At 37.9% G+C, this 27,292-nt stretch overlaps 1 protein-coding gene across 1 annotated transcript in view; it reads right to left on the reverse strand.

Annotated features, from left to right (window-relative positions):
- Positions 1 to 26,715, reverse strand: part of mmp25b (matrix metallopeptidase 25b) — a 57,845-nt gene extending 31,130 nt beyond the window's left edge. The window contains exons 1-4 of the mRNA XM_055176203.2: positions 26,594 to 26,715; positions 26,260 to 26,376; positions 13,398 to 13,530; positions 1,103 to 1,247 (exon numbers count right to left, since the gene is read on the reverse strand). Coding sequence (XP_055032178.1) covers positions 1,103 to 1,247; positions 13,398 to 13,530; positions 26,260 to 26,367 — 386 coding nt within the window. The 5' untranslated portion in view covers positions 26,368 to 26,376; positions 26,594 to 26,715. The remainder of the gene's footprint in view (positions 1 to 1,102; positions 1,248 to 13,397; positions 13,531 to 26,259; positions 26,377 to 26,593) is intronic.
- Positions 26,716 to 27,292: the final 577 nt, after the last annotated feature.

Below are 27,292 nucleotides of genomic sequence, written 5' to 3' on the forward strand. Positions count from 1 at the left end.
TTTCAAAAATGCCAAACATCCCTGTGTTTAACATATACCACATTTTATATTATGTTGATGGTTTAAAGAATCCATTATCAGACGTTGTAAACATTGTTCTTCTTTTTGGTAAATATCATATCCATTGTTGCAAATGGAGAAATTCTCACCCATGTTTTCAACACTTTATGAGTGAATTTAAACTATTTCACTCTTCACTGAAACTACTGAAGAACTGTCATGCTTTGAAATTGTCCACAAACATATCTAAATTTCTTGTCCTCTAAAATTGTATGTATGTATTATAACTTTTTTTTTTCCACTCCTTGCAATTACTGTGTATCCCCTGTTGTTGTTTGTCTTTGAGTTTTTTATGCTGTTACCTCTACGAGTTGTTGTATTCTTGTTTAAAGCACAATAAAAAAAAAAAAAAAAAAAAAAAAAAACAAAAAAAGTCGTGTGATATACTTCTGTATCATCATGGCTGTGATTGCCTCCTCTACTCTGCCTGCGGCCTCGTGCCTCTGGCCTAATCACAGCCGTGATGATAAAGATTTATATCACACTCCTACTCCAGCCATATTTCTTAAAAATATATAGATATTCTATTTATGGTACATACTGTGCCTTTAAATGCTAAAGTCTATTACACTGTATTTGAAATAAATTGTGTATAAATAATATGTAAATGCAAAATGTCTGCACACTTTGTAAAATGTATAAAAATATATGTGATTTGATTAATTTTCTTTATTGTAACCCACAATCATTAATTATGATAATTATAAAATTTTATACAGTATGTTAACAGCTGCTTACAATCACACCTGAGGTGATATAAACTGACACCAGCTGGAGTCATATGTAGCTTCATCACCAAGAGTTCCTTGGTCAATCAGCATCGCCAGTAACACAAGGCTGGTTGACCAGAATGTTATGATAGAACAGCGAGCAAACCAGCAATCATAAACCAAACATCATATGGTCTAAACTGGTTTTCACAGCAGGGTTAAGATGGTCAAATACCCCATGATGTCCACTTAGTAAGGAACCATTGGATGATTTAAAAACATACCCTAATACATTGCATTGGCAGAGTAAATGTGTATCAAAAAATGCAGACCCCCAAGTGAGATCAGACTTTCTCCAGCGGAGTCCAGTAGTGGCATATCTTCTTTTTCTTCTCCGCTTTTTTAGCATATCTGCAGTCCCTATAATGTCTGGCAATGAACAACGTGGTGTAGCCATCAGTTTCAGAGTTGCACTGTCTGGAGAAACACAAAACATATGGAATAAGATCAATATATATATATATATATATATATATATATATATATATATATATATATATATATATATATATATATATACAGCAGGCCTATATATATATATATATATATATATATATATATATATATATATATATATATATATATATGAAGAGTTTGGTTACAAAACACAATAAACGCCATTTAAAAAAAAATGAGTTACCCCCAAAATAAGTATCAGGTCGGTATTTAAAAGTAAATTCTTAATTTTATACGAAATACAATATCCGCTGTGTTATTCTGTCATCTTTTCTTCCTTTTTCCCAAACCACAATAAACGCCACTCCTTCTTTTTTGCAGAATGCAATAAATCCCCTCAACAAATCACAGCGCAACTATATATTTTTGGAAAGGTCTGATGCTGCGTTCCAAAGCCCATCCAAACCAGTGGGATGTAGGACTTATCCTACCTCCAACTAGGAAAAGTGTCGAAGTGGAACCTCCTACCGGTTTACTAGCGGGAGTTCGACCTACCCCGACTTCAGCAAAATAAGTCGGAGATCAATGGTGGCGCCCATAGAGTCTTGCGTCGTGAGATGAAAACTTTAAGGAATAGACTATAAATTGTACTTCTCTGCTTGTAGGGTTGTTTTAGACACTGTAATTTTAACACAATGTTTTTTTATATTATGGCGTGAGATTATGTCGTTATTATCTGTTAGCATGAAGGTATGGTAAAAGTATACCAAGTTACTTAAGCGACATGCAGCACTTTTATATTATGGCTCCAGAACACTTTGTAAAGATGTTTAACTTGATGCTTTACTGTAATGTGAACTGCACAGTTTGGACCGACGTTTAAAAGTCATGTAGTCTGTACGAGCCTTAAGAAGACCGGTCGGTCATCCATGTTTTCTGTTTATGTTCCACTTCAAATTTATAAAATAAATTATGTAGAGAGAGTAATTTATTCAATTATAAAGAGAGTGTGCCTCAAAACATTTATATCCTGCGAAATCACTGTTCCGCCAGCGCAACGCCTACATTTACTTCAGTGTTTTGCATGTGAATTCTAATCCAATCATGACAAACTATATATCATTTGAAAGCTCTAAGAGGGTAGATTTCATTTATTATCAACAGGAATGACACAGTGAGAGCCATTTTCTAAAATGCCAGGGTATACGCTGTTCCAAACCTAAACAATCATGACAAACTATATATCACTGGAAAGCTCTAAGAGTGTAGTTTTCATATTGCATCACCATTTTGGGAAAATTGGAATTGGTTGGCATTATCAATTCCTTGATATCTTTTTATATCCCTTTCCGGTTTTATACAATTCAACTACATTTTCCAGCAGATCCTCTGACAATTCTTTTGCTTTCCCCATGACTCAGAATCTAGAAACATCAGTGCAGCAATGGAGTCTGCAAGGGTCTGGATACTCATTAACCTTTTATACACACACACTACTTACAAGCGAACAGATTACAGGTGAGGATGGTTACCTTTCCCTGCTAAAAAAAAACAGCATTAAACCAGCATGGGAATTATGCTGGTCTATGCTGTTTAGCTGGTGGTCACCAGCATACCAGCATCAAAACACAACATAAGCTGGTCTTGCTGGTATGACCAGCATGGGATGCTGGTGCTAATGCTGGTTTGATGCTGGTTTAGCTGGTGCTAATGCTGGTTTGGTGCTGGTGCTAATGCTGGTGCTGGTTTAGCTGGTGTTCACTAGCAAACCAGCACCAAAACACAAAATATGCTGGTCTTGCTGGTATGCTGTTTTTTTCAGCAGGGTTAAATCCAATCAAACACATTTGTGTCAAATTGTGTGCATGTTATCAGGCCAAAATCATCAGGGTATGTAAACTTTTGATCAGTGAGAATCGGGGCAATTATGCATTAATTATAGCGGACGTATCACCTGCGATATGTATGCGATATTGCGGGGGACTACGGCTTTGTGTAGTAAATACTGCTCTATCTAAAAGCAGGCAGGGGCGCTGCTAGAAATTTTGGGCCCTATGAAAAAATAGGGGGTCAGGCTCCCACCATACCCATTTTGCACCAAACATACAATCCAACCTATTGTAGCTATTCAAAATATTTGTCTGTAATTTAATAATACAGAACTATTTATTTTGCTATTGTTTTGACCACAATTATCAGTATTTATTTATAGATACCTAAAATGTCTGCAGCTAAGATAATTTATTGTGCAATGTAAATTTTATTGAAAAATACAGTACATTAATCAAATATTGAGTGAAAATGCAACATTCTTAAAGATAAATGTGACCATGCCTGTGAAAACTCAGATGAAGTATTTCTTTGTGATTTACTGTTTTCCACATAAAATCATCCTACATAATGTAAAGAACATTTTATGAAAATATAAACTTGATATCTTTAATATTGACTGAGTAAGGTCATGTCAGCGATTACAATCATAGTGAAATTAATGCTTGAAAGTAAACTGTGATGCTTTTTATCTCACAATAAGATTTGAGACTTTAGTCTGATTTTCACATGCAGTCTCAGTGACATACTGTATACTTCAGCTGTTACACACACCAATGACATTGTAACATTTAAAAATGGCAAACAACAACAATGCATCTTGTCTATGCATTTACATTCTCCCTCAAATAAGACTGGGTCAACAATGCTTGACCAAAGCTTGTATTATAATTATTAGCATTATTTATAAGGTAAAGAACAAGTTTCACACACCAGCAGCTTCAGTAAAGCAAAAATAACGACAGATTGTTGAAACTGTGAACTTGAGAAAACAGCTATACTCTTAAATTATTATTTTTAATCAACGAGACAAGTTTAGCCTTCGTTGCATTTCCGTTTTATCACAATCAACTCTAATCTCGACTGCATAAAAATCCTTTCTTGGCATATTGCGTTACAAAACATTGGAGTGTGTAACCGATCACATTTCTAGTTTATGTTAATTAGCTTATACAGGCTACGTTAATTAAAACAGCTTATAAGGGCTGACTTCGCGTTAGAATCATAACACAAAACATGGAACGTAAATCCCCTTGTGTTTTTGTAAACTGGGGTGAACAGAGCGAAGACGAAAGAAAACTGCTTGTATTGCTCCAGCATCACATTGTGTAAACTGCATTTATAGTAAGGAAGCGCACATATGCAAATATAATAGCAAATAGCAGTAAATACAAACACCTTGCTCACTTGTGAAGTTCACGCGCACTGTGAGACTGTGGATTGAAGACCGCGCTAAAATGCAGAGTAAAGACGGGGCAGGGGGTTGCATGTGCGCAGGGGCGCTGTAAAGGGGGGGTAAACAATGACAATTCTCGGGGCCCACGACTCAAGAGGGGGCCCAGAGAAGCCCCCAAAATTGTGGTGCTAAAACAAATTTAATAGTAAAAATTATTAACTTTAAATTATTCTATTTGCTGTTTCCTGGTATCAAAAACATTTATTTGTTTAGGAAACACAAACATACGTGAGCCCCTTTCCCCCCTCTCAATTATCATAAAATGGTTCAGTCCGCGCAAATTGTATAATCCAGGCAACACAGCTTGACTTCACTTAGCGCGGGCAGAATATCAACGTGACTGATAAAGAGGAGAAAATGCCTCAAAAATCTGGAAGTCAAAAGCTAAAAGAGAAAAAAATAAGAGAAGTGAAAGAAGCAAAGGGTCGACAGTATGTTACCCAATTTTTCACAAGAAAAGGTGGGTTTGTAACTGTATGCCTAAATTGTTAGTGGACCGCCCGCCCGTAACAATGATCGGCACTTTTCCTTGCTTACGCGCACGCTTTGTACACAAGGCCCCAGGTCTCTACGGTAACATTTTTCGACAAGTAAGCACGTTTGAATAGAGCAGGGTGCAGCGGTTGCACGGCTTTGCCTCACAGGCAGTCGTTGTCGGCCGCATCTTTGTTCGAGGCTCCGCCAGTCCGCCCACTTTCAGCACCCTGCTGCGGTCCACGCTGTTGCACCTGTCTTGCAAGCAGTCTAACTTCATGAACTCTGATAAAAATCCTCTGCCAGCTACTGTACAAACTACTATCAGCTGTTTGTGAGTTTTCAGTGCATCTCTTGAAGATGATGTGGAGTTGTAATACTTTATACATTATCTGATTCAGACCAACTCGGAAAAACTCAATTTAAACAGCGCAAAATGACTGCCTGTGGACGTTATAGATAGAAATGATTATATTTCTGTTTTTATTCACACAATAAATATTTAAACTAGTTTAAATGAAAATTCATGTAGTTTTAGGAAAAGTCAGGGAGCAGCAAGGCTTTATGATTTATTTAGACAAAGTTATTGACTATACAAATTTCAAAACGGTCAAAATGACGCCTTGTTCGTTCTAGTGTTAAAGATAATTACCGTAAGTTTAAATGTTGCGGTTAAAATGACTGCTGGTGGTCGTTCTAGTGTTAAAAGTGCATGATAAGGGAACTCAATTTTCTCCCCATGTTAGGTAAAGAAAACGCTGGAAAAAATAACAATACACAGTTTTAGTTAAACGTTCAACACTGCAAAAAATGACTTTCTTACTTGGTATTTTTGTCTTGTTTTCAGTAGAAATAAATACAAATTCTTGAATTAAGATGCTTTTTCTTGATGAGGAAAATGACCTAAGTAAATAAGTCTAGTTTTAAGACAAATTAATATACAATTTAAGTGAAATTATCCTTAAAACAAGCAAAATAATCTGCCAATGGGGTGAGAAAAAAATTGTGAAATAAGATGTCTTTTTTCATAAACATTTAATTCAAGTAAAATTTTCTCACCCCATTGGCAGATATTTTTGCCACTTAAATTGTATATTTTTGTCTAAAAACTAGTATTATTTTCTTAGGTCATTTTGCTCATCAAGAAAATACATCTTGATTTAAGAATTTTTAGATATTTCTACTGAAAACAAGACAAGAATACTAAGAAAGTCATTTTTTGCAGTGAATGCAGTCAAACGCACTTTGTCAAAATCATGCCTCATTCCAAACAGAGTCAAATGAACCAGCAGCAGCAACTGGTCCAGCTGTCTCCCAACCCCTTACTCCAGCATCCCCTGAATCAGCCCCTGCGCTCCCACTTGAAGAGGAAGGTGAGCGGCTATTAGTATTGGTTTAATGGCAACACATTAATGTCTGAAAGTGATACACACAAAATATAAGAGGCATCTGTAGAGTGGAAAAGATTGGCAATAGAAAAATGCTATATACTTTGTCAGTTCCAGGACCCTCTTCCTGTTTGTCAGGGAGAACTGAGGAAGTGGAGGAAGAGATAGAGGAGGGTACAGATGCAAGTGAGACACAGAGGGCAGAGAGTGAAGATGGAGATGAGAATTCAGATGCAGAGGATGGACTGAATGTTGAGGGATTTGAAAGGGAAGAAAATCTTGTGACAAACGACCCTGGTTTGTGGCCAGCAGTTTGTACTGATCAGGATAGGGAGGACATAGTCAGAAAAATGTCTGTGACCATGAGAGAAAAGAAAGTGGAAATGCCATGCGATTCAGGGGGGAAGCCGTTCCCTGAATACTTGAATTATACAAAGTCAGCCAATAAGAGAGAAAAAATTAAGAGAGACTGGCTTACTTTTAGTCAAAGCAATCAGTCACTTTATTGCATACCATGTGTGCTTTTCTCCAATATACAGAAAAGGCCTTCCTGTAGTGCACTGGCCAGTCAAAATGGGTTTAAAATGTGTCATGTGAAGTGGCGTCGCATGTACAATAAACTCCCAATCCATGAGAGAAGTGATGCACACAGAGACTGCTACTTAAGATGGAAAAATCTGCAAAGATCTGTTTTACAAGATAAAGGTATAGACTCTCTGTTAAACAGGGAGTTCCAAAAAGAAATTGAGAAAAATAGGGCCATCCTGGAGAGACTGTTAGATGTTACCCTACACCTGGCCTCAAGAAATCTGCCTTTCAGAGGCAAAACAAACGACTTAGATGACATTCATAATGGCAATTTCCTAGGCACACTGGAGCTTTTGTCACATTATGATCCTCTGCTGAAAGAGCACTTTCAAAAAATCAGGGACAACAAACAAAAACAAAAAGAAGGAAAACAAACCAGGCTAACACATTATCTTAGCACATTTGTAAGTAGCAGCCCAGAGCGCTGGGCAATCTACAAAGAGCAAACAGGTTGCTCATTGCATCAGCTATCTGATACCCGCTGGAGTGCAAGGATTGAGGCTGTTAAACCTGTGGCAAAGCACCTACCTTCTGTCATCAATGCACTTGATAGTATACTAATGACTTGCAGTCTCACCAATGAAGCAAGATCAGATGCTAATGGTCTCAGAAAATACTTCACGTCATTTGATGCTGTTCTTCTTCTCACCATCTGGCTGAAAGTACTCCAAAGCATTGATGACAGGAATGTTATTCTCCAGTCAGGGAAAATCTCACTTGACATAGAGGCAGCCAATATCAGAGCCTTGACAGAAGAGATGCAGTCTCTGAGAGATGCATGGGGGTCTCTCCTAGCTGAGGCAAAGTTGATAGCTAGAGAAGCTCATGTTTCTCCTCAGTTAAGCAAGGAGTGCAGTCGCAAGAAGAAAAGAAAGAGGTTCCATGATGAAACCTGTGAAGAGGAGACAACTCAGGAAGATTCAGAAACAGAGTTTCGGAATACTGTGTTTTACACTGCTATGGATAATATCATCAGTGACTTAGACACTAGGTTCCAGAGAATTGCTGATATTGTGAACGAGTTTTATGCAGTTCTGAAAGTTGGGCAGATTAGTGAGGACAAAATCTCCTTTGTGTGCCAACCACTGATCACTAAGTATTCCAGTGATCTAACTCCTGATTTTGAAAATCAAGTAAGACACCTAAACCGTGTATATGCTTCCAATTTCCCCCCTAACCTGTCACCTCTTGAACTCCTAAATGCTATTTGTAAGCTGCAGCTGCAAAGCATCTTTGGAGAAGTGTGCATTGCTTTGCGTTTATTTAGCACACTGCCAGTGACTGTTGCTGGTGGGGAGAGGGCATTCAGCAAATTAAAACTGATAAAAAACTACTTGAGGTCTACAATGTCTCAAGAAAGGCTTTGCAGTCTTGCTATGCTTTCCATTGAGAGTGAGTTGGCTAGAGAGCTCGACTTCAAAGATTTGATTAATGATTTTGCAGCTGAAAAGGTCAGACGTTGGACTTTTGTTTAAAAATGTTGAGCAAGGACAAGAGATTAGAAATGATGAGGAAAGAGTAACTCAGACTCATCTATGTTATACCTTGGCCATTCTTTGATATAGTATATTATGCAAGTTCTGCTTAAATTATTAGAAATTTTATATGGCCATTTTGTTTTTTGGTGGTGTTTTCTTGCTGAGATTGTTTTTCACCACAGATTGTAATTCCTGTTTTTGAAATTGAAGAGTTTTATTTTGAAATTTCAGTATCAGTGTTGAAGCAAATAAATATAAATACATTTCATTGTATTAAGAGTGCTCAGTGTTTCCGTTACCTTTCAACTGTCATGTTAAAAATATTAGGTTAGAATAGATTAACTTTTTTGTCATTGTCAGTGTACAGTACAAATATGTACAGTACATACATACAAATATAAATATATGTGAATACACTATATGACAAATGTACAGCAGTATTACAGAGGACAAATTATGGATGTGGACATGGGATGGAGTTCAATTGTCTGATTGACTTAAATATATGAAAATGATAGTCAAAATACCATAAAAGTGCATGATTTTATGTAAATTAATATAAAAACGTCTCAGCTGTGTTGGGGGCCCTGTCAAGATTCTTTTCATGGGGCCCAAAATCCTTAGCAGCGCCCCTGCATGTGCGGCACAGTCTTTGGCTGGGGCCCTCAAAAGTTCATGGGCCCTTAGAATCGTCCTAACTTTCCCCCCTCACGGTGCCCCTGAAAGCAGGTGATGGCGATTTACTACTAATCAAGGAACCGGCTTTACCGACAAGATGCGCATGACTATCGCATGTGATTTATGATGTAGCCCTAACCAGGACTCTACCTGCGGGACTGCACTGAGCAAAGACATCGATAAGGCACTTGAGTTTTGTTTACTTTATTTCTTTCTAATTATATGTACATTTTCAACTTTCAACTAACAATGTGTTTCCAGTACATTCCTGTCATTTATAAGAGACGAAGCACACATCCCAGATGCAAGCCATGATGCACTCACTCCACTGTGCCACCTTGACCCATTTCCCACCCATCTCTTACAGGCCATTTCTGATATACTCACACCAACACACACACATTATTGTAACGTGGTGCTTTAAAAGCGAAGGAGAGATGAATCCATGTGCAAAAGGTTTATTGTAGTAAATCCCAAAAAGGGCCAGCAAACATATCCAATAGGGCAATCCAACAAACGTAATCCAGAGACAGGCAAATGGTCAGGGCAGTTGGCAAAACAGGCAAAATCCAAATAACAGGCACAGGTCAAAAACAGGCAGATACTAGGGATGGTTCCCGCGAAACTGACGTTTCGACACTGTGTCGAGATCCCGAAGCGTAAATGTTTCGAAACACTGCTCCGAAATGTGATTCGAAACACCCATGTCACGTGATGAAGTGATTCGAAACACCAAGCGGTGCATTTCACAAGTATTTCGAAAGGTGGCGTACCTGTCGAATCTGCGTCGAATCTTAAACTGACAGGGTAGGAAACAAATCTGACAACACCTCATAGATGCGTTTTTGGCAAGATCAAATACTATAAATTACTGAAAACAAGTATTTGTTCCTCATAGGTATTAGGCTACTTACAAAAAATGCATGCCAGCAACAAGTGTCCCTTGTGTAAGAATGTTTTCAAAGGCTGGAGAAATTATATGTAAAAAAGAAGCTGGTTGAGTTTATCTGAACAATTTATATATTTAAATAAATGGTAAATGGACTGCATTTATATAGCGCTTTTAACAGACCTATGGCCATCCAAAGCGCTTTACAATTAGCCTCACATTCACACGCACATTCATACACCGGCGGCGGTGTCAGCCATGCAAGGCGCCAGCCAGCATGTCGGGAGCAGCTGGGGTTAGGTGTCTTGCTCAAGGACACGTCGACACTTGGTCCGGTGGAGCCGGGGATTGAACCACCAACCTTCCGGTTTGTAGACAACCTACACCTACATGAACCACTGAGCCACTGCCACCCCCATAAACAATGTGGCATATTATGGCTTGATATATTTTATGAATCTCTTATTATTTATTTGGTATATCTCTATTCCATTTTTTTTATTAAATAGAACCGAATAGCCTATAGTTATCGACAATTGGGAGCCTAAAAGCTCATGTAGTTGTCAAACAGATGTTAAAACAACAACAAAAAGCATTTTATTATGATGACGTAGCGCATGCATTTCCCGGGTTCGATCCTAAGATCTACGCATGATAGTTGAGAACACTATCCACTCTCCCATTCTATCACGTGTGTGTCAATTAAACAACATGTGGGATACAATTTGTCAGCGCTCGTCTAAAATCTTGTCAAGGCTGCTTCATGTAAAGACATGCAAACGACCGCTAGATGTCACTGTGGAGGCGGTTTCTGATTGATGTTTCGAAGCCTCGAAACATACGGCACAATTGATTCAACTGTTTCAGTGTTTCACGAAGCCTCGCTCTGCCCACCACTAGCAGATACTAACAAGATACAAATAAACAGGTAACAGGTAACAGGCTGGACATACAATTGTAATAATCAGCCATAAACTGGTGTACAGGAAGTGCTTAAATACAAAACAGACAGGAAGTGTGAAGCGTGACATGGCATGATGAATATCAAAATAAAAGCTGGAACAAAACAGGATATCAAAATAAAAGTCCTAATAACAAAAACACACAGAACACAAGAAAATACAGAACAAAACCTTACAATTATCAACACCTCCATGCTCACCGATACATTTCCATCCATGTTTAAACAGGCCCTGGTCACGCCACCGCTTAAAAAAGCCACACTCAACCCCTCTCTCACTGACAATTATAGACCTGTCTCACTTCTTCCATTTATTGCCAAAACCCTTGAAAGAGCAGTTTTCAATCAGGTATTTTCCTTTCTATCATTGAACAACCTACTTGATGACAAGCAGTCAGGCTTTAAATACAACCACTCCAATTAGGGCTAGGGAAGACAGAATCCAAATCTTCTGTTCTTATTCTCCCTACTGAAAAATCCAGCTAAAACCAGCATAAGCTGGTAGCTGGTTTTAGCTGGTTTAAGGTGGTTTATGCTGGTCCTCCCAGCCTGACAAAGCTGGTCATGCTGGTGGGCCAGCTGGTATTCCAGCATGACCAGCTAAGTCCAGCTAGACCAGCTTAAAATGTGACCAAAACACACCTAGACCAGCTTGCTACACCAGCAAAACCAGCTTCCTACACCAGCAAAACCAGCCAAAACCAAGATGGGGACCAGCTAAAACCAGCTCACCACCTTATGCTGGTCTTAGCTGGATTTTTCAGTAGGGCTGCTAGACCTGTTGACAGCCTTTGAAACAGTGAATCATCAGATCCTACTAGTCACCCTAGCGTCGCTAGGGATTAATGGTACTCCTTTTCAATGGTTTAGATCCTATCTCTCCAATAGGTCATTCAGCGTGTCATGGAGGGGCACGTTGTCCACAGCCCACTGGGTCACTGGGGTTCCTTATGAATCAGTCCTTGGTCCACTACTTTTCTCCCTCTACACAATATCCTTAGGACCTATCATACAGGCACATGGCTTCTCCTACCACTGTTATGCTGATGACACCCAGATCTTCTTCTCATTTCGCCCAGACGATACCACTATAGCAGCATGCATTACAGCCTGCTTAGCCAACGTCTCGGCTTGGATGATGAAACACCACCTTCAGCTGAACCTAGCAAAGACAAAGCTGCTTGTATTTCCGGCAAAACCCAAGACAAAGCAAGCTTTATCCATTCAACTGGGCAACACAACCAGGGCTCCTTCCAAAACTGCCAGAAACCTCTGCGTAATCTTTGATGACCAACTGTCCTTCACTGAGCACATTGCAAAGACAACCTGATCATATCGATTTGCATTTCACAGTATCAAGAAGATACGGCCCTTCCTTACGTTTCACACCGCAAGCGTGAGCAGCGGTATGTGTAGCGTGAGGAGAGCATTTGCCACGCGGGGCCTTTGTGCTTTCACATCGGCTGCGCATACTGTGCAGTTTAATAACAGTATAAAAATCTCAAGTTCACATTACTTTATTTTACATGCATTTATGAGCAAAACCTCTGCAAGACGCTTTTTGACGGTCAGTGTAATTTATATAACTGTGATTTGTTTAATCCACATTGTTTTCGTGCTGTTCTGGTCCGTGTAAGGACAGATATAGACACAATACACAATTATAGACATAAAATTATAGACATTATTAAATCTGTTTCTCTGAAGTTTTACGATAAAATGAAAAAATAATTCAGTGATTGACACTTTGATGCAGTCGATCGTGTTTCCCTTCAACAATTTAAGCATAAGATTTAGATTTATAGATATATTTATTTCTCTGAAGATTACATCACGTTCCCACTCATTTTCCTTTACTGCTCCCTGCTGGTGGAATGATCTTCCTTTAGGAGTCTGGTCAGCCACATCTCATTTTTTGCAAATATACTTGACAAATTGATATTGACTGTACACACCTCTTCTATCTTAAAAAAGTTTAACTAACTCTATTTCTCTCTCAACAGGTATTGTTTTGGAATTGTAAAAACGTGTAACTTGATATAAGCACCTCTTGTATTATTGCCTCCCTATGACAATCGCTTGATGGTTTCCTTAACTTTGTAAGTCGCTTTGGATAAAAGTGTCTGCTAAATGTAAATGTATAAAAACAGACTACACTCCGCTCTTTAGGGCCAGTTCATATTTTATGTTTTTCAAATGTAGAGGTACGACAAGCATGCTGAAATATATCCCGGCGCGTCTGCACTGCAGCCAGTTTAAAATACTTCAACTTTACATAATAGTAGTCAACAAAGATATAAATTACCTGACACAAACCTTTTAGTACAACAAATCATATTAAATATATAAGTTATATTATATCATATAAGTGTTTGATCAAACAATGGAGCATTTACAACTAACTTATGAGAAAGTGATATTGCATGTACCAAGTTTCCCTGTGTCTTGAAGGCCAGCAAATCGCTGCATTTCTTTGATAGCCTTCTCAATGACATCAGTACTCTGCAGCTGCCCTGTGCGGGGGTCTAGAGGAGGCAGGTATCCATAACGGCTCAGCCAATCCTAAGAGATAAGAAACCACACATAAAAACATTTAAATTTTAACTCAAAAAGCAAGTGTCACATATACAGTATATAAATGCAGTAATAGTGTAATGTCTCTTTAGATGAATTTTAATTGGTTTACTGGTTTTAAATCTTTAATTTGAAACTTTATTATAGCAATGCCTGTCTTTTATTTTCTTGTTTACTTATGTGTCATGTTTTGGTTGGTTCCCTTGTTCTAAGTATCATGTCCACTGTGTGTATTTATAGGCTAACCCTCGTGTCCTTTAAAACACAAGTAAAATTTCAATTGGTAACACCTAAAAAAAATTCCACTTAACTGTTTCACAAAAATTGAAACCAATTGAAGGAACATTTTAAGTAAAATTTTAAGCCTTGTTTATAGCCGCTGCCTACCAACATCAGTACACAGCTGCAGCTTAATGACACAAGTGTACCGAAGTGTAGAACCAAAAAATATGTTGTGAGCAGAGACCACCGGGGGAAGGGGGAGAGATGAGCATTTGAACCACTGATCTATAGACGGGTTGCACTGCGACGTCACTAACTGGTTGCGCGCGCAACCGAGAGGCAGAAAGAAGAGACGTGCATTGGGTTGTAGGCTACTAGCGGTGTCTGTAAGTCAAAATGCCAAGGAGTTGTTGCGTGGAAAACAGTACCAACAGAGTCAGTGCTGGGTGCCTGATGTTAACATACCAGTAGATTCGACTATTACGTTACTAACCTAACATTATAATTCATACATGTATAACAGTAACACTGCAAAAATAAAGACAGAAAAACAGATCCAACTAAAATCAAGTTTTATTTATATACAAACAATAAAGAACGCTTCAATAATTAAGGTTGTTGCAGTAGCGGATCAGCTCACCAATCGGGCTTTCTGCCTCCTGGATGCTCGCGCACCCTGCAATGTTTGTAAACTTGCAACCCCTCTATATAAATGACTGGATTGCGCATGACGTCACAACTCTGAAGCCACCACGCCGCCATGTTGGTATACCCAAACATTCTATTAAATCAATGGACGCGATCAGATTTTAATGATAAAACATCACTTTACTAGTCTTCGTTTTTATATCTGAAGTTACCCTATACATTATTACAACACAAACGTCCTAAGCATGTACATAGTTTTTTACTGAAAGTTGTACATTTTAGTTTTTAATCAGTTATTATACATTCATCTTCATTACAGTATCAGATCAGCAGACAGACCGCAGCATATTTAGTATTAATGACAAAAAGGTGCACATTCTGAAATCTAAATAAATAATTATACTTTGTACCGTATGTGCATGCAATAATTTGCTGGTTTTATGTTATTTAAACTTAAAAGTTACCTAAACTTATTTAGAGAAATAACGCTGACCGTATAGCTGAATGTCAAAAAAACTTTATTTATACCCGTGTCATTAACAGAACGCAACAGACACACTCACCTTAACGGTTTTTTTATAAATCCATTTTCCTGCCCGATTAAAACTTAAACATTGCAAATAACACCAGAATTAACAGTTAAATTACGGACACATATCCTAAAAATAATCTTGCGTGACTGATACGCTGTAAAGCGGGTGAACATGATTTTGAATGGAAGTCAATGACGCCCTCTGCCAGTTGGGTATACCAAGATGGCGGCTCGAACTCTGCGCTGGCTTCACCTCACGCTGTTACATAAGCGTTCTATGCGCAATCCAGTCATATATATAGATCAGTGATTTGAACTCTGATTCGGACCAGGCAAATGAATGCACCCTTACTTATCTATGTTGCCAGATCTTGTAGGACAAAAACATCTCATAATAAGTCTATATAAATCCAAATTTGCGTTGAAAATAAGACCAAAATATTGACCACTTTATAAGTGTGGAATAAGTCAAAGCTAAAGGACATTAGGGCTTTTCACACTAAAAATAGTTAACCACGTGTTTTTTTAAACCCCAGGTTAACTGGATTAATCGAAGCAGAATGTGTTTTTGTTTATTTTCATTTTTAGAAAAAATATATTATTAAAATCATGTCATAAATAGAATGCTCTGAAAGGAAGCTGTGTTAGGATGACAGCATCACACGGGTCAGGAAATGATGCAGTATAAATAAAGTAGCAGGCATGAAGTCATATGATTTTTGTACTTTGTAACAACAAGAAGTTGAGGCAATTACAAGTTAGTACAAAACCTTCTTCCTTAAAATACACCCAAGTAATAATCTGTTTAAATAAACACAAATTCATCCATGATGTTTTTAACAAGTGAATGAAATCAAATACAATTTACAGTGTAAGTTTACATACACTCACCTAAAGGATTATTAGGAACACCTGTTCAATTCCTCATTCATGCAATGGTATAATGGTGTGGGGGAGGTTTTCTTGGCACACTTTAGTGCCGGGCATCGTTTAAATGCCACGGCCTACCTGAGCATTGTTTCTGATCATGTCCATTCCTTTATGTCCACTATGTACTCATCCTCTGATGGCTACTTCCAGCAGGATAATGCACCATGTCACAAATCCCTGTCCCTGTCATTCATTACACACATTAATAACCTTCAAACAAAAGTCAAAGCTAGATTAGCCTTTCTTTTCCGCAATAAAGCTTCCTTTACTCACGCTTCCAAATGCACCCTTGTTAAGATGACAGTACTGCCAATTCTGGACTATGGCGATATTATCTACAGAATGGCACCAAACACAGCCCTAAAAAAACTTGACACAATCTATCATTCAGCCATCCGTTTTGCCACTAATGCACCCTTTCACAATCACACTCATCACTGTGATCTTTATAATCTGGTGGGCTGGCCCTCCCTTTATACCCGGCAGCTCCATCATTGGTTTCTCTTCATATACAAGACAATCCTGGGCAAGACACCTCTCTATTTGTCATCTCTTCTTCATGCTGTTCATAACACCTATCACACAAGATCAAGTAATTTAATTAAATTTAGTACCCCCCCTACTTCTACTACCTTTGGACGTAATGCCTTCCGCTTTGCAGCAGTACATGACTGGAACACACTACAAAATACCCTGAAACTTACATCTCTGATCCCAATCTCTACTTTTAAGCAAAACCTCCAAAATTACATAGTTGACTCTTGTTCGTGTTGACAATCATGAACCATTTTTGTACACATATATTTAAGCACTTTATTCTTTTTTTCTTTTCTTTGTTGTCTACCTTTTTTTTAGTTTAATTGTTTGTTCTGTGTGACATGTGTTTTACAATGTATAGTTGTACAGTTTATTCCTATTTATTCCTGTAGCCTCTTGGCCAGGTCATGTTTGTAAATGAGAAGTGGTTCTCAAACAGTTTACCTGGATAAATAAAGGTATAATAAAAAAAAATAATAAAGCTCAAATCATTTCAGATTGGTTTCTTGAACATGACCATGAGTTCACTGTACTAAAATGACCCCCACAGTCACCTGATCTCAATCCAATAGAGCATGGGTCACCAAACTAAGGCCCGCGGGCCGACTGCGGCCCGCCACCCCCCTTTGACCGGCCCCCCAGCCCCTCTGCCCCCCACTACTTGAACCGGCCCTATGAGGCAATTTTATTTTTGTAATTGTTTTTTGGTAAATAATAACATGTTGGCATCTGGTATTTTTTGTTGATGTTGATTTTTTTTAAGTTAAAAAATTATATTTAGTTATAAAATTAACTTTATTTGCCGAATTTTCATCACCCGACATGCTCGTGATCAAGCAGTGACAGACAACGCACGTACAGATAACTGTCACAGAACTGGCAGTGTTTAGGACAGCAAAATGGCTAGCGTTAAACGAAAAAATGATAAGAGAGTGCAGAGTTTTCAAAGAACAGTGGACCAACGATTATTTTTTGTTCAGGACCGTGCAGTTTGTATGTAAAGAAAGTGTTGCAGTTTTCAAAGAATATAATCTGTGTCGTCATCACGAAACCTGGCACAAAGGGTATGCTAGCTAGCGAGGGCAAGCAAGAGATTCGGTGGATGAAAGGGGGACAACAGAATGTATTTCTTCGACAAACTCAGGTAAACCAGGCTGTTGTACAAGCTAGGTATAAGGTGGCTCACCTAGCTACCCATGGAAAGCCGTTTACTGATGGAGACTTTGGCTGTGCCAGGCTAGTAATCATCATACCTGTCAAGTATCCCGTTTTGACCGGGAAAGTTCCGTATTTTACCCACCTTTCCCGCCATCCTCCCGTATTAGTATTTTCCCGTAAATCTCCCGTATTTTAACCTCTGTTATTACAAAAATAATAATGTCCGGGCGGAGTAATAAAAACATTCCCAATCTGAGCTCTGTCACAAGCCTCACGCAAAAGATCCACAGATTCCGCCAATCCACTTCGTGTTTTCTATCCCGCTCCGCCATAATAGTACCACCCCCCTTTGTGCCCTTTTTGGTTTGGGCCACTGCCCCATCTAGCATTTTAATCAGCGTAAAATGAGTTTGACACCCCTTATATATACAATTTTGTGTTGTCGTTTAGGCTATAGCACCAGTCTTAAAATGTTAGGAATACTGAAGCTTGTTTGGGTTGGATAGGACTGCTCGCGGTGGGCGCCGGAAAATTTCCCTTATTTTCAAATCCAAAACTTGACAGGTATGGTAATCTCTACTTCACAATGAGACCTGCTGGTGGTCATTTTGGTCGGGGTCATACATTTCTATGGTTTATAGCTGACCCGGCCCCCCAACACAGTCAGGAACGATAATGTGGCCCCCAGAGAAAAAAAGTTTGGTGACCCCTGCAATAGAGCATCTTTGGGATGTGGTGGAACGGTAGCTTCGTGCCCTGGATGTGCATCCCACAAATCTCCATCAACTGTAAGATGCTGTCAATATGGGCCAAAATTTCTAAAGAATGCTTTCAGCACCTTGTTGAATCAATGCCACATAGAATTAAGGCAGTTCTGAAGGTGAAAGGGGGTCAAACACCGTATTAGTATGGTGACAGTATTAGTATGGTGTTCCCAGGGTGCGATTTGTGAAAAAAACAGAGGGGGGGAAGTTTTCATAGGCGTCGATTTCGGCGACGGTGGGCACCCAAAATATTTCGTCAAGAGTCATTTTGTACCCACCATTAGTTTGAACTTTTTGACTGTTTTCAGTGGTTATGAAGAGCAATATTTGAGAAATTTGGTAATCATTGTCCGACCTAACAAAAATCCATTATAATATTATTATTATTTTTTATATATTTCTAATTAAAATATTTCTAATATTCAGAAATGTGCTCTCCGGTCACGAGCTCTGATCGGAACAAACCCGAACCTCACTGTCTGCTGAACTTGCGCAGAAACATAAAAATATAACCAGCTTTTCAAAATTAAAACATTTATACTATTTTAGCACAAATTATGAGCTTATTGACGATTTTTTATAATTCTTGACATAATGCGTCTCTGTCCACAGCACATTTCAAAACATTTTAATTCATAAAAATAAATCATGAGAACAAGAACTCATCACTGCATTTGCAGGAATTGTAAAATCTTTTTTCTGATTAACTCATGAAGCAGCCTAACGCAATATTTTTACTCTAATAGCTTATCTTTCCCCACACATATGAACTGTGATCATGCACAACGAAAAAACACGCAAGAATTAAATCTTGAATGGCAAAACTATATGGCACAACGGAGTGTCAAGTCAACTTAAACATAAATATGAACAATGTATTGATTGCAAAGTTAAACCATTACAGTAGAACCAGTTTTAATGCTGCTTTTAAAGTAATAACATTAACTTTACACCGCGATGCTGAGCTACAGTGAAATGACAGAAAAGTCAGATGCATTATGTGTTAGTCACTTAGCCTCATTTGCGCAAACTGGACGCGCCTGCGCCTCGCTACACGCCTCATCGGCATTTATCATGTGTACCTTCGGCCATTCTCAGTGGTGTGACTGGGACACTAACTCTGCTTGTCATCATAAACAGATAATCAGATTGTTATGTTTATTCCCGCTTTATTAATATGCGGCTGAATATGCTGCATTTCATCATTTTGACACACAGCTCCATAACCATCTCGCAAGTGTTGATAGGCTATTACCCGTGAGGTGTAACCGGGTCTGCAACCAATCAGATAGCGCCATGAGCAGGACATCGTCGCCCCCTCACCGGCACTTTCCCGCCCCCTCAGATCACCATTAATGTTGAATGGGATTTTAATGATATAATTTTATTTAAAAATCACATTTGCCTTGTGTATTGTCTTCCTATAGGGAATTTTATAGTCTAATTATTTAACAAAACAAAAAAATCAAGTGTGCATGTATTCTACCGTGACATTAATAAACACACGCCCACTCCATGGCTTGTTACACTTCAAGCGCCGCCACTAGAACTGTGAGGCGATGACGTCAAAGCGCCGCGAGAGCGAGACGAAATTACACTTTGCATGATTTCTCGAATCGTTCTCGCGGTACTTTGACGTCATCCGGCTGTCGGTTCTTGCAGCGCCAACAAGCCTTTTGTGTTGACGGCTTGACGCACGTCGACAATGAGCCCGTGTTCTCAGTCTCAGCGGGAAATCAAGATGTCGAAGTGCGAAAGTATATCAAAAGTTACAGAAAGGAGTGGGAGAGTGACCCGGGCCTGCCCTGAATGGATATATGTAAAATAGCACTGCAAATTCTGCAAACCGGACTCCGGATTATCACACATCAATTAATGCCGTTGCGTGGATTATTATCGCAGCATTTCAGGTGCACAGAACCAAATGTTCGGCTCTAATGTCAATTCTGGCACCATGAACTTCAGCAAGACTGTACATAGTTTTGAAAAGTTCAGATGTTTATGTTCTTCAGCATCCTTGCAAGTACAACCAACCTATTATTGTTCTGCATTTAACGTTAAAGGTAAGCATACGATCTCTCTCTCACACACACCTGTTTATCAGAAGTAAAATACATGTATTTTTATTAATATTAATGGATAAAAAACAGACATTGAATTTATAATTAATGAATAGGTATTTGAATTAGCCTATCCTAAAGCATAGCTAAATGTGTAAACGAGTTATTGTCATTTTGCTATTGAGAGTGAGGAGTCACGTGCCGATTTGGCCGGAGTCTTAGCCGGACGGCCATGATGGTAGGAGACGCTGTTGGTTGCCAGAGGCAACTTCACAGAGGCGCGACTTCCAAAGCTCTTAATTTATTTTTTCGGCAGGACAGAAACGATCTACAAATACGATAAAGAAAAGGAATAAAGCAATGCAAAAAGATAAGGCGAAAGAAAGGGACCTTACAGGAACAAGCTCACAAACAGCGTTGTACTGGCAAAGGTAACTTAAGTTTCTTCACATCCGTTTAGTGTATTGTAATTACATTGCATTTAGCAGACACTTCTTGACCAAAATGACAAAGTAATTAACTGCGACGGTTTCTAAACACGAGATGTCCAATGTACACGAACGTTTCCAACATGTTTTGATGTAGAATATTTAGGTATTTAGTTGTAATTTGATTTAAGCCCAATGCCACTGTTGTAACTTTACCAGGTTTTTGTGTTGGGGGCTGCAAAGTGGCTATGGTATGTGTGATTGCAAGATGTAAATGATTAAAGATTAAAGCCATTAACCGTGTGGGTAACACTTTACTTGAAGGGGTGTGCATAAGACTGACATAAAACCTTCATAATTATTTATGACATGACACATGTCATGAATATAAAGGAGGTTGTATGCATGTTTATGACAATTGTAAGTGTCATTCGTTCAATTATGACATTTTTAATGCAAATATGCCATTGTTTGAGATGTCTTTGTTATGCATAATGGTGTCTTCATTTCGGTAACTTAAAAAACTGTATTCCATTGTTCGTATGTCTTCCATATGTATCGCGTGAGGTACTGGAGCAGTTTTTAACGCAGCAGTAACTGCGGGGCATGGTAAAACAGTGTAGAATTGTGAAAAAGCTACTCTACTACGGAGCTAAGAACATACGTAAACAATCATGTTCTGCCGCCGGAATCCTGCCAACATGGCGGAAAGGGGGAGGGGCTCTGTACCATGACGACAGCTCTTCACTCTCAATTGTGGTTCTCTATCTGCTGGTGTTTAATCGCTAGTTTATGGTGCATTACTTGTGGCATTTAAAATAACTATGTTAAATGATCAAATTGAACCAACATTTTGATAAAATGTTGCGTTTGGACCGTTTTTGCGCTAGAAACCATTTGCAAACACTGTCCCCCTTACGTAAAAATTATTTGCACTACGGAAAGCCAACACGAAGTACGAACATTTCATAATTTCAGGGTTTTATATTGCATTAACTAATTTCCCCATGGACATTCGAAATGGATTAAAAAGAAACTACCTCTGTGTCTGAACTTTAAATGAGCAGTGTTGTGCTGTTAAGTAACGTTAGGTATGCTTTTTTGTAGTTGTATATAGTAAAAGTGTTCAGATCATGTACGTTGCTCACTATAGCTGTACACTGTTAAAAATAAACCGTACATTTTACGGTAGAAAACCGGCAGCTGTGGTTGCCAGATCTTTACCGTCAAAAATACGGTAGCAATGTTATTGGTTTTACGGGATTGCACCCATTGTACTGTATATTTTACAAATTTAAAATGTTTTTTTTTACAGTTTATAACTGTCTAATTAACATGTTTATGTTGCTAAAACAGTTTATATCTGTCAAATTCAAGGGTTAACATTGTAATATTTAGGGTTCATTACCATTTTTTACAGCTCAAAACTATTTATTGTAAAGGTTTATGTTGTACAAATGACGGTTGTAATTCCTTTAAAATACTGTAGATTTACAGTACATTCTCCGTAGTCTTTACAGACACTTTAATCCGCCTATGAAACGCAACAATGGTGACATTCAACAACAAAGCTTCATGCTGCAATGCATGCTGGGTACCAGGATTGTAGAAAACTCATTCATAACTCCCATCATGCATTGTGACATGACAAAATTGTGCAACTTTCTTACCATTTACTGTCACCATCGTTGAGATTTGTATCCAAAGTGTTGATGTCTAAAGAAACTAAAAAAAAGAAACTAACTAAAGCATTACAGCAGTCTTGTTCAAAACAGTGTCATTTGCATAGAGCATCACTTTTTTGTGCTTTATATATTTTATGTTCTTTTATCATTTTATGTTCATAAAATATTTATAAAATGTTATGCAAATAAAATTATATGCATGACATACAAGCAATCAATAGATCACATGATAGTTTTTCCTACTCCCTCTAGCAATAAACAAGTGGTCTTAATAAAGCACTGTTGCAATTGCTAAAAGAGGAGAGTTAGGTCAGTGAAGGTCACAAGGACAAATGCCTAACTAAAGGAAACACTAATTACAATAATGGTGACTTCAAATGAATCTTAAACAACCACAAACTGGAGATTTAATGGGATAAATTTGGTGGAAAATATCCATTTGACTTGTGATTACATCACGTCAGAAAGAAGATTTGTCTACTAAATCACGTGTGTGGATGCTGGAATAGTTGAGGACTTGTATCTTGTTTTGACAGCAGTTGTAAACTTATCGTCCATGTTTAGAAAATAATTGTAATTTTATGTTTAAAAGTAATTTTAGTGTGATAAAATTAGGAACTTGATGACAAATGCCTGCATGATGACCACTATAGTGCAGACTGATATTATTCTAATTTTTAAACTCTATCAACAAGGATTTAGTAAAATATAAACAGATGGTTCAGTATATTGGTAACAAATATATTCTCTAAAAGTTTTAATGTTACATCAATAACGCATAATGCCATATCTATTACGCTGATATTGCTCAATATTTTTTTTTTCATTTTATGGTAATACAGTATCTTGTTAATTTTACTGCAATAAACCATATTTTTATATGTTTTTTACTGTTAAATGTAAGGTCTTAGTCTGTAAAACTAATTAAAGTTTTTCACAGTGAATCCTACGGTTATCACATGTTTTGTGAAATACGGTTTTATTCTGTATCATTTATACGGTATTTTACTGTTCAATTTACAGATACTTTTTACAGTGTAGTTTTCGTGGTTGTATTACAGAGATGTTTGTTTATAACACATTAAAGCTTAAGGGACGTATCAAAGCTATATGTATTTTCTAGCTTGGTGAATTAAATGCATTTTGTGTGATCGCCCCCTCTGGTATTTAAGACGCCCCCTCATCAGCGCTCGGCTGGCGCCGGCACTGCTAATAATTCTTTAGGTGAGTGTATTTCTGCATACACATAGTGGCCCTACAAATTATTAGAACACTGATATGTGTTCTAAGAACATTCATAATCTGACACTGTGCATTCCTAAACCCTAGGTTAACATTTTATTTTGCATATTTGCAGTGTCAACAGTCATAACTGAATAATAAAGGAAATCAAACTGTCTGAATTAAAATAGTGCGTTGTCGCTATAAATAACTTGACTAGCCTCCTGGGGTGTCTTTTTACTCTAAGTCAGGTGTTTTCAGTACACAGATAGTGATATGAGTTTTGTTTCATTTCGCACTACTTGCGTCTGGCAAAACGTCAAAAGTCGGGTTTCATAGGTCTATGTTAATTTCAGGGATAACCCCACTTCTAAATTACAATTGTGAAACGGTCCTTAACCCAGGGTTAAAAGTAGGGTTTAGAACAAAGATAACACGTGGTTAAGGGCAGTGTGAAAGCCTAATTGTTAGGCACAAAGCAAAGCCCCCATTCAGCTGTGACCCACAATACACCACACCTCAAGGACCTTATTGGTTTTATAAAATGGTTACTACACAATAGAAATGTTAAAGAAAAAAATGTGTATAAGTGCAATGTTCATGAATCACTAAAAGTTCTACTTCCACTGGACAAAATTGTCCCTGGCTGACTGTGAATGCTTCACAGTGATAAACAGAATCTTTAAATCAACGGTCATAGTTGTTTTATTGTAAATAAAGCACCAACTGGGCACCGGAAGCAATGGAGGATAAATGGCTGTTGTAGCTGTTACACTGGAGACTGGTGCACAGGAGAGACTGGTGGTCGCTGTGGCCATGATACTGAAGCACTGGAAAGACATTACTTCAGAGATTGGAGTACTGGAGAGACAGACGACCACCCTGGCCATAAGGGTATAGCCCCCCAAAATATTTCCGGAGACTCCGTAGGTGTGTGCTGCCCAAACACATTCAAATTCCAGTGCCATTAAGGCCGACACTGTGACCTCTGGAGCAACCAAAGGATCAAGACAGAGCGTTATGATTCGCTTATGATCGTTGACCCATATATTAATTATTAAAGGCCTATACGTGGATCATGTGCCACTCTGTGAATCGAATGAACGAGTGTAATACTGAAGTTAAACCAGAATAAACAAACATCCATCCAAATTCTGTAAGTGTTAAAAAGTAATAATCAAATCCACTTCGTATTATAAACAGCGGGATTTTGTCTTTTGGAGTTAGATAAAACTACATAAAATTACATAACATAAAAACGTAAGCGACGGAAACGAACAAATGTGCAAATACCCTTTGCCAGGGCCGGTGGTTTTCAGATGTTGGGCCAACGGATGTTTTTTTCCACCCTTCAATGAAGAATGAACAAAACGTGAGGAAATAGAAGAGTATATATGGAGGTCAGGATGCTGGCTGTCAGGTGAGGATGAATACGAGGAACAGGTAAGGAAGTATAATGGTTAATATAGTCCAGAAAGAGATAACGGGTGAAAGTTCAACATTTTTACCAAGTCATAATTGGTGGATATGCAGTTTTTTAGCTTAGTAGTACAGCATTTGGTTAGCAGCGAAATAGGTCATGGGTTCAAACTCAGGAAACACACATGCTTATAAAATTATACCTTAGATAAACTGTCACCCAAATGTGTAAACGCAAATGGTGGACAATTATGCCTACAGAGAATTTATTTCTGCTAACAGGGGACATACCTTCAGAGATCAAATAGAGAGCTTTAAAATCACTTTGAAAATCACTTTCTTTTACAAGCATACAATTAATACATGCTTTAAATTATTTTACAGTTTGAAGTATGCCAAATCTGCTACTGTTACTGTTAGTTTCTGCTTAGATAGTTTCTTAGAAGTAATAGAAATAAAAAATAAATATATCAAAAGTGTGCATACATCAGTGTCTAAATGTACACACTCCCCCAAACATGGTGCTAAAATGGGGTTCATGTTGTATATTAGAACCTCGAGATAGATTTTGGTACTAAATTTATACGTATTTGTACCTAAATGGTACATATTAGGAACTTTCTATAGGGTACTGCCCCTTGAAACCATTTTTGAACATTTATTCTGACAATACTGTAATGAAAATAAACCATTTTTTAAAAATACAGTTCCACCTACATGCATTTTTGTAATTTACACATAATGATAATATTAATAACAACAACAACAACAACAATATTATTATTATTATTAATAATAATAACAATCATAATAATATTAATAAACATTATTTGCAACATTATTTGTTGTTTTGGCAACAAAAACAACACATTAGTTACTCGCTACCCAATGCATTTGCTATATTAACCCACCACTGGGTTGTCTGTTTTAAGTTTTAATACGATACAAGCAACTTCTGTTTCATGATTTAACATTTTAACTTATTTATTTGAAACAAATGCAAGATTGTATTTTGCAAAACATTGATCAACATACCAGCCAATAGCAGATTTTTTTATTATTATTTAAAAACTGTTAAGTTAAAAGTTAAATTCAAAGGGTTCATTATCTTACCACGCCCCGGGAATAGGGGTCCTGCATTGGTGCTAAATGAACCGAAGAAATAAAGACGAGCAAAGTAGAGGTCAGGTGAACCAGTCGATGATGCCTTGCGAAAGTCATTGCTTGGCTCTGAAAAAAGCGAAAGCATCTGAATCACACCAAGGCGATGTCCGTTGATCAAATTAATCTACATTCACTAATGGTACCTCCTTTAATTTGAATTGTATTTCGAAATAAATATAGGCAGCAAGATAAAGAGACATAGTCTGCGGTGGGATAAAACCAGCGGATGACAATTCATATTATTTATAGCTAATACAAAAATAATATTTTCCTTCCGTCATACCGTGATAAGCTACTTTGCTCCTGGTATTTCAATACGGGGCAAAAAAAACGATCGATGAGAAAGCTCTCTCTCTCTCTCTCTCTCTCTCTCTCTCTCTCTCTCTCTCTCTCTCTCTCTCTCTCTCTCTCTAGCAGTGTGTGCGCGCGCTGGTGTGTGTGTGTGTGTGTGTGTGTGTGTGTGTGTGTGTGTGTGTGTGTGTGTGTGTGTGTGTGTGTGTGGTCACTGCTGATCAATGAACATTTTCTTTTTGCATTAAAAATGTATACATTTCAAACTGTATAGATCCTTGTAGGTAATGCTCTGGAATTTTAAAACCATTTCAGACAAAACAGCTATAAATCACTAAAATCAACAGAACCACTACAAAGTATAACTGAGGTTACTGTGCAGCCCCACCCATAACGGTAAGAAACAGGATGTTATACTACACTGCAACATTGTTACAAGATTGACATTGCCCTGTTTCCTAAGAATTATGTATGGTGAAAAACACGTTTTGTTGTTTTGCTGCAATTATTAAAACCAGAATGTGATTTTTCACATTAAAAGTGAATCTAGTGTGTAATTTATTAAAATCATGTCATAAATAGAATACTGTGAAAGGAAGCTGTGTTAGGATGACAACATGAGGTGTCAGGAAATTGATGAAGTATAAATAAAGTAGCAGACATGAAGTCATATGATTTTTGAACTTTGTAA

Source organism: Misgurnus anguillicaudatus, chromosome 4, assembly GCF_027580225.2.
Source record: "Misgurnus anguillicaudatus chromosome 4, ASM2758022v2, whole genome shotgun sequence".
NCBI lineage: Eukaryota > Metazoa > Chordata > Actinopteri > Cypriniformes > Cobitidae > Misgurnus > Misgurnus anguillicaudatus.